The 9196-nt window shown below is 34.9% G+C and overlaps 1 protein-coding gene across 1 annotated transcript; it reads left to right on the top strand.

The window, feature by feature from the left end:
• Window positions 1–4208: 4208 nt before the first annotated feature.
• Window positions 4209–8908, top strand: LOC141617289 (uncharacterized). The gene is made up of 3 exons (XM_074434471.1): window positions 4209–5561; window positions 5656–8059; window positions 8172–8908. Exons 1-3 carry the CDS (start codon window positions 4209–4211, stop codon window positions 8906–8908), a joined length of 4494 nt encoding a protein of 1497 aa, XP_074290572.1.
• Window positions 8909–9196: the final 288 nt, after the last annotated feature.

Genomic DNA, 9196 nt, shown 5'->3' with positions numbered 1-9196 from the left:
TATTTACCACGAATCTAATTATATAAATTTTCAAAAAAAAAAAATTATGTTACTTTTTTTGCTAAATGAGATGTATAAGTTTTTATACAAAAATTATAAACATCACTTTGACATAATATAAAACATATATATCATATCGTGGAGATAATGATATAAACTCTTAAGAGCTCTCCAAGACAATGCTTAAGAGACTCAGAACGTTTTGGGTTGGTATTTAGGTTCTAAGGATGCCTTCGATTTATAATCATATGATCACCCACCTTATGCTAAACTTTCGATGTGAGACAATTCTATTATTTATACGTAATATATTCACCACACCAACATATTTTTCAATGTGGGACAAATAACATACTTAGAAATACACCATCTGTTTCGCACATAATTCGACATCTAACCCGGGTTAATAATAATGAGCAAATACTATACTCCCTCGATTCAAGACCAAATACAACATTATATTCCTTTTTTACACTATTCATGAACGAATAGAATCTTTACGATTCCTTACAATATGTAAGACAAAATATGGTCATGTGGGATCTTATTTGATTCACTTATAAAGTACAATGAGAATATCAAATTTTTAATTTTTTTATAATGTAAACTTAAAGATATTTACGTTGTAATTTGTGTCTTGGCAAGTGTGTAAATGAAAATGTTGTATTTTGGTCTTGAATGGGGGGAGTACTATTTATTAATATTCGTACATTTTTTTTATAATACTTTTTTGGCAAATGAGATGTATAAGTTTTTATATAAAGATTATAAACATCACTTGAATATAATACATAATATAGAAAAAATATGTATATATCATACTGACTTACTGTGAAGATAATGATATAAACTCTTAAGCGCTCTCCAAAACAATACTTTAAGAGACTCAAAAGTTTTTTGGTTGGTATATAGGTTCCAATGATGACTCCTATTTATAATTATAGGATCACCCATCTTATGTTAATCTTTCGATGTGGGACAATTTTATAATTTATACTTATTATAATCACCACACTAACATTATTTTTCGATGTGGGACATATAACATATTAAAAAAAGTACACCATCTTTAATACTCATATGTGCAAATCATATGGAATCTATACTCTAATGAAAACATTTTTTACCACGAATCTAATTATATTATCTTCATAATTTTTGTAACAACATTTTTTTGCCAAATGAAATGTCAGTTTTTATATAAAAATTAGAAACTTCTCATGAATATAAAATAGGAAATATAGATATTATAATAATTAAAAGATTCTCCACTTTATTTTTTATGTGGAAAATATTATTTATGAAACTTTCCTAAATTATTTTTTGATGATGTGGACGCTCTAGAATCGCTCGAAAAAACTCTCTTTTATATATATATATATATATATATATATATATATAGATGTATAGATTGTAAATCCACTAAATCAAAATCACTAAAATTTGAGAGAGATGGTTTTTTAATAAGTTATTGAGAGACCAAGTTTTCGTACCTTTGTATTTGTATTTCGTGGCCCTTTTGTTGTTGATCGTGACATAGTAATTTCGTACCTATTTACATAATAAAGCGCCCATTTTATTTTTAATTATGATTTATACCTATTTTATTGGTTGTAGTACCACTTTTCCTTAAAATTGTAAAATAGTTTATCAATAAATTGAGATTAGCAAAAGTTTTTCTATGTATGCAAGTTGGGTGTTATTTAACCAATTTTATTCTTACCGTCTTAAAGAAGATCCATTGGCATATATAGAGATGTATGGCGCTTATTTTTGTTAGCAAGTAAATTGCAAGGTTCCTGCAAGATAAAAAAATGAGTATACGAAAAAAAAAAAACTTAATACACCTATAGAAATAAATTTGCAAACAAAAGGAGTAATATAGAGAGAAGAATAAGAAATTTTATACAAAGTGTATAGAATTGTTTAACAAACAAAATAGAAACAAAGTTAATAATATAAAGGATGATGGGAGGCACTGGTAGAGATGTAGAGATGTGCAGGGAAAAAAATCATCCAGGTCAACAATCACAACGATAAAACATATACTCCTAGTCCTAGACTTCTATGTGTATAAACAATGATAGATAATTTTCAATTTATAGCTAATAAATTTTACGTAGTTTTGTTTACCTAGAGTTCTCGCTATTTAAGGCGGGCTTGTATGAGACTTTTCGCATATGGCAGGTCTATAATAAAACTTATCCTATTATTAAAATATGAAATTCTAAAATTCAAACTTTATCAGTTTAGTAAATATATTTTAGAATTTTATTTATTTATTTATAAAATAATTTTAGTGTTTCAAAAAACTTGGAGTCTCTCAGAGTGCCTGAAAAAAGTCTCTTTTATATATATACTAGATTTAATGCCCGTGCGATGCACGAGCCTCTTAGTAGAGTGTTCATAATAAAACAATAAGATGCACAACAACTAAAATAAAATTTTCTAAACATGCTTAAAGTTCTCATCAATGATGTAAGAAAGATTGTTATAAGAGGTAGAGAGAGTAGAAAGTTAAGAGAGAAGAATAATTCTATATATTATGTATGAATCTTACTTGAGGAATACAATTACATGAGATATATATATATATATATATATTTAGTAGTTGGTTTAAGTCGGTTAGTCTAACTAAGGCCCTGTTCTTTCTGGCTTTTTAGAGCCGAATCAATCCCGAATCAATGGAGCTGAGCCAATCGAATCGAAGGCCGAATCGAATCGAATGAGCCCAATCAATCGAATCGAATCGAATGGAGAGCGAATCAATCGAATCGAATCAATCAATCAATAAGCTAAACTAAACCAATCGAATCAAATCGAATTGAGTTTGAATTGAATCAAATAATCATATTAATAATAATAATAGTATTAAATATTATTGTTAGTATCAACTATAATATATTAATATTCATAGTATAATAGTAATACTAAAATTAATATTTATAAGAAAAAAATTATAATATTATATAAGAATAATCATAAATTATAATAATGAAAAAATAGTATTTTTCTACTAATAATATTTTTAATAACAATAATAAATAATAAGGTCATATTAATAATGATATTAGTAAAATTTTTGTTTAGAATAAAAAAACTCAAGTAAGCGTTGCTCGAATTCAGGTCGAGTCAACGCCCTACTCTCATATGGCATCTCGAGCCTATGCTTGCTCTCTTCGGATGGATCTTTCACGCGTAACAAAGGCCTCAGAGGGTATGCAAAAGGTCTTTCTCTGATGCCTTACGGTAATGGTGGATAGTCGGGACCTTGCTTGAAGCTAAGGTCTCTGTGCCCTCTTGTAGTAGCTCGAGTAGTCTTACTTCTAGAGAGAGGAAGTTGTTGGTGAGAAGTTTTTACCATTGATTGGTGAATAGTGAGATATTTATAGGTTTTATGTGTACCTCAAATGAAGGTTTGGCAAGAACGGTTACCATATTCGCTATGAATACGCCTTACCGATTCGCGATTCGTTTATAGAAATAGAAATGTGTTACATGTATTTTCAGTAATCAACTTGATAGAATTCGCTTTTAACAATTTGTGATTCGTAGGGTACCAAGCGAATTTGTAACCATGTTGGCAAGCGTGTTGACTTGTAAGACCCCGTATTGGCAAGTGAGTCAAGTCGGTTCGGGGTGCCTCATTAATAATATTAATAATAAATGTTATGGATTTTAATAATAATACCAATAAATGTTATGAATTTTAATAATAATACCAATAATAATTATAATAACAACGACAATAATAATAATAATAATAATAATAATAATAATAATAATAATAGTAATAATAATAATAATAATAATAACAATATCAACAACAACAACATTAACATTAACATTAACATTAATAACATTATTATTCATTTTAATAATAATATTCATCATCATCATCATTATCATTATCATTATCATTATCATCATCATCATCATCATCATCATCATCATCATCATCATCATCATCATCATCATCATCATCATCATCATCATCATCATCATCATCATCATAATAATAATAATAATAATAATAATAATAATAATAATAATAATAATAATAATAATAATAATTATAATTATAATAGAACGCCATGAAGAGAGGGAGAGCCTTCTCTCTACGATTTGCGATCGAAAACTGCGATAAACCCTAGTTTTTCAATTTCATCTTTTCTTTGATCTTTTCTTCTTTAAATTTTGTTCTGTTCATGGCTAGACCTCGGGGTAGAACTCGTGGGCGCCCGGTGGTGCATCATGTGGCTGTGGGTGAATCAACTTCTTCGATTACTCCTACTGAATCAGGTGAAATTCGTACTCCTTTTGTGGTTAATGATCTTTTAAGGTCTTCTGTTGGTTGCCATAGTAGGCCTCCTACTCATAAATCGGTTATTGAGTCGTTAAGAAAGTCTGGTGATGTTTTGTCGGAGGATATAGTACCTAATTCTGAGGCCCCAGTTTTGGAACTTAGTCTTGGTCCTGGCCCTAAAGATGGTGCTCCTGCGACTGCTACGGCGGTTCCAGAAGCGCCTGCTTGGAACAAGGTCGTTAAGCCTAAAGTGGGGATGAGTTTGCACTACTGTCAGCATAGTGCTGATTCTACGGAGATAGATGTTACCGAGGATGATGTGGAGGGGGAACTTAAGTATTGGCAATACACGTTAATGGGTAATGTTTTGGGTGCTCGTCCTACTGTTGCTCAAATGCAGGCGTATGTTACCAAAAGCTGGAATCATGTTTCTCTGCCTGCAGTCCAGTATTTTCGTAGGGGGTGGTTTTCTTTTCGATTTACAAGTGCTGAGGATATGGATGAAGTCCTAAAAGGGGGGCCTTGGTCTCTGGGTAGTAATTCTCTTGTTTTAAAGCAGTGGTCTCCAAATTTTTCTATGGAAATGGATAAGCTTTCTATTGTCCCTATTTGGATTTTATTTCCTGAGCTGGACCCTGTCCTATGGTCTGATGTTGTTTTGAGTAAACTTGCTAGTAAAGTTGGGAAGCCCCTCTATGCTGACATGACTACTACTTGCAAAGCACGGTTGTCCTTTGCCAGAGTACTTGTAGAAGCTGATTTGGCTTCTGAGCTACCTGAGCAGGTTCTTATCAACACTCCTTATCATGGTCAGATTGCTCAGCCAATTGTGTATGAATGGAAGCCGTATTATTGCAGTTGCTGTGCTAAGTTGGGTCATACTGCTAATTTTTGTAAGCAGAATAAGGATGGGCAGCCTGCTAAGGTTTGGAGAAAGAAGCCAGCTCCTGAGAAAGCTCCTGTTTCCTCTCCTGTGCAAGCCCCTGCTGCTACTCGTCCTAGGCAGAAAACTCCTTCAGTTGGTACCACTGCCAAAGCAAATAAGTCTGGTTCTTCTAAGGATACTGGTAAGAGTGTGGTCACCTCTACTGCTGATCAGGAGGACTCTGAGGTTCAGCTTCAAAACTCTTATTCTGTTCTCACTACAGAGGACTCTTCTTTAGATTCTCAGGAAGAAACTAGGACATCTTGGGCTGATAGTACTGAACCTATCCCTCCTGATAAGGATGCAGATAGCAGCGTGGAACATCAGGGGGTTTAATGACTCCCTCAAACATTTGGAGGTTAAGAGGTTTTTGCATCAGAATAAAGTAGATGTTTTTGGGTTGTTGGAGACTCATGTTAAGCAGAATAAAGAGAGTGCTATCTTCTCTCAGTTCTCTTCTTATGTGGTTGTTAGTAATAAAATCCAGGGTAGGCTTTGGTTATTCTCTAATCCTGCCACTGTGTCTCTAAGTAATATTATCATACATGAGCAATTTATCCACTGTGATGTTTGTATTCTGGCCACAAATCAGACTCTTTCTATTACTTTTGTCTATGCTAAGAATGAGCCTCAGGAAAGGATGGCTTTATGGGATAAGCTTGTTGGGTTCTCTGCTACTCCCTTTCCTTGGGTTGTTATGGGTGATTTTAATGTTGTTAGGGGTCTCAGTGAGAGAGTTGGTCCTAATCCTCCTGCTGTCAAGGATATTTGGGAGTTTAATTCTTGTCTTGCTCATTGTTATCTGGATGATATGCATTGCCTTGGGTCTGAGTATACCTGGTCTAATAAACAAGGGCCTGGTACTAGAACTTGGGCTCGTCTGGATAGAGTCTTGATAAATCCTAAGTGGTTAACTATGTTCCCTTCTTCTTTTGCTTCCACTTTAGTTCCTGGTATCTCTGACCACTCCCCCTTGTTGGTCACCATTCCTTCTGCTAAAGGGTTTAAAAAGAGGTTTAGTTTTCTCAATATTTGGCAGGGACATCCAGATTACTTGTGTATGGTTGAGACTGCCTGGCACACTCCTTCTTATGGCACTCCTATGTTTCAACTGTTCCATAAGCTCAAGGCAGTGAGGAAGGCTCTTCAGTTATTGCATAAGAAGGATTTCTCTGACATTCAGGGTAGGATTAAGGCTACTAAGACTGCCTTGGATGCTTGCCAAAAGGAACTGCAACAGGATTTGTTCTCACCCTCTCTTATAAGTCAGGAGAAGGCATTGACCAGGCATTATGTTGATCTTACTAGGTTGGAAGTGGACATGTTGTTCCAGAAAGCTAAGATTCACAATATTAGGAAAGGGGACTGCTCCTCAAGTTATTTCTTTTCCAAAATTGCTATCAGGAAGCATCAAAGCCTGTTGGGTTTGATTCAGGATAAGGAGGGGCATGTTAGGTATGGGACTGATGATGTTAACACTGCCTTTGTGGAGTACTACACTGATCTCTTAGGTAAAAGAGTTGCTGTTGAACCTATCCCTGAAATAGTTTTCTCTTCGGGTCCTACTGTCTCTACTGATGCAAGTGTTCTGCTTATTGCACCAGTAACTAGGGTTGAGATAAAGGAGGCTCTTTTCAGCATTGGATCAACAAAAAGTCCTGGTCAGGATGGCTTTTCTTCTGGGTTTTTCAAACATTCCTGGGATCTTGTTGGTGATCTTTTTTGTTCTGCTGTTGAGGAGTATTTTAGAAAGGGTAAGATGATGAGGAAAGTTAATACAACCCTCCTTGCTCTTGTTCCTAAGAAAGATGTTCCTTCCACTGTTCAGGATTTTCGTCCTATTGCTTGCTGCTCTGTGGTGTATAAGACTATTAGTAAGATTATTGCTAATAGGCTTAAGCATGTTCTTCCTGATCTGGTGGGTAATGAGCAAGCTGCTTTCATTAAGGGCCGTAATATCTTTGAGAACATTATGATGTCTCAAAATTTGATCAAAGGCTACAATCAAAGTCTTATTACTCCTAGATGCTTAATCAAGGTGGACATTCGAAAGGCTTTTGATTCTTTGCAATGGGAGTTTATTAGGGACATGTTACATGGTTTTAAGTTTCCTCCTCTATTTGTTAATTGGATTATGGGGTGTGTAGCATCTACCTGGTTTTCCCTTAAAGTGAATGGTACTTTGAGTGGTTTTTTCCCTGGTAAATCTGGTGTTAGGCAGGGGGACCCCATTTCCCCATATATCTTTGTTCTTAGTATGGAGGTCCTGTCTAGGCAGCTTAGGAGACTCTATCTCCTCCCTCAGGTATCTTTTCATCCTAAATGTGCAAAACTAAAGCTCAATCATTTGGTTTTTGCTGATGACTTAATGATATTTATGAGAGGGGATGTTCCTTCTGTTGCTGCTGTTGCTACCTGTCTTGGGGATTTTGCTAAGTGTTCTGGCCTCTATGCTAATCCTTCTAAGACGAGTGTTTATTATGGTGGGGTTGGGGATGAGATCAAGCAACAGATTGGTGCTCTTACTGGGTATGTTGAGGAGCAGTTCCCTTTTAGGTATTTGGGTATCATCTTGCATCCTGGTAGGCTGGCTCCTGGGCTCTATAAGGCCATGTTGGATAAGATTCAGAAAGCTATTCATCACTGGACAGGTAACCTGCTATCCTATGCTGGCAAGCTTCAGCTGATCAATGCTGTGCTCTTTGGCCTTGAAAATTTTTGGAGTTCTGCTTTGTTTCTTCCTAAAGTTGTCATTAAGTTAGTCAACAAGCTATGCAAAGACTACTTCTGGGGGACTCCTCCTGGGAAGAGGAAAATGACTTTTCAAAGTTGGAGCTCTATTTGTGCACCTTGGATTGAGGGGGGTTTTAATGTAAAGGAATTGTTAAGCTGGAATAAAGCATTGCTCAGTAAGTGGTTATGGCTGTTAACTCTACATAGAGATGGTATTTGGGATACATGGACAAAAGCTTACAATATGTCTGGGGCTTCTTATATGGAGTGCTCAGAGTAAGCCTCACCATGCTGAAAGTTGGAGGTCCTTGCTTAGGATTAGAGATCAATTAGTGGCCATTGCTGGTGATTCTGGTGGTGCTCAGGCCATACTGAACTCTTGTGTCAGGAAAGGCAAATTCATTGTGGGGTTTGCTTACGATATTTTTAGAACTAAGAGAGGCAGACTTGGTTGGATGCGTGCATTATCTTTCTTTGAGATTTTGCCTAAGCATAAAATTTGTACCGTTCAAGCTGCCCAAGGGGTCCTTCCTACTGTTGATAAGATAGCTGCTAGAGGGTATTTTTTGGTTAATAGGTGCTGTCTTTGTGAAAATGCTTTGGAATCTCACAGGCACTTATTTTTTCGCTGTCCCTATTCTCAGCAAGTTAGGCGTCAGATGTTATGTTGGCTAGGGCTGACTAGAGCCTGGCCTGATCATGATCTGCGGAACTGGCTCTATAAACTTTCTGATAAAAAGGGTAAGAGATATTGGCAGAGTGCTCTTGTTGCTAGTTGTCTTGCAGGCTTGGTGTTTACTCTTTGGGAAGAGCGTAATAATCGTATTTTCAGGGGTGAAGCTAAGGACTCTGAGCTTGTGGCTAAACAGCTTCAGTGGACTTTAACGACTAGGCTCTTTGTTAGCAAGTCTGATTGTGTTAAGAATTGGCTAGCAGTTAAGTAGTTGTTCATGTATTTATTAGTTGGTTCCTTTGAGGTGTTTTGCTTTTTGTAAGATCTTTTCTCACCTTATTCCCTATATGGATGAATAAAGATGAGTATAACTTTCTTGCAAAAAAATAAAAAAAATAATAATAATATTAATAACAATAATAGTAATAATAATAAATAAATAAATTATTAAAAATATTATTAATTATAATTATAATAATAATAATAAATAATATTAATATTAAAAAAATAGTATTATTGTTAACAAAATTAATAATAACTATTATTTAAATTAGTAAAG

This window comes from Silene latifolia, chromosome X (assembly GCF_048544455.1).
Source record: "Silene latifolia isolate original U9 population chromosome X, ASM4854445v1, whole genome shotgun sequence".
In the NCBI taxonomy this organism is placed as follows: domain Eukaryota; kingdom Viridiplantae; phylum Streptophyta; class Magnoliopsida; order Caryophyllales; family Caryophyllaceae; genus Silene; species Silene latifolia.
Note: the sequence above shows the minus strand (reverse complement) of the source record. Positions and strands in the feature narration are given on the sequence as shown.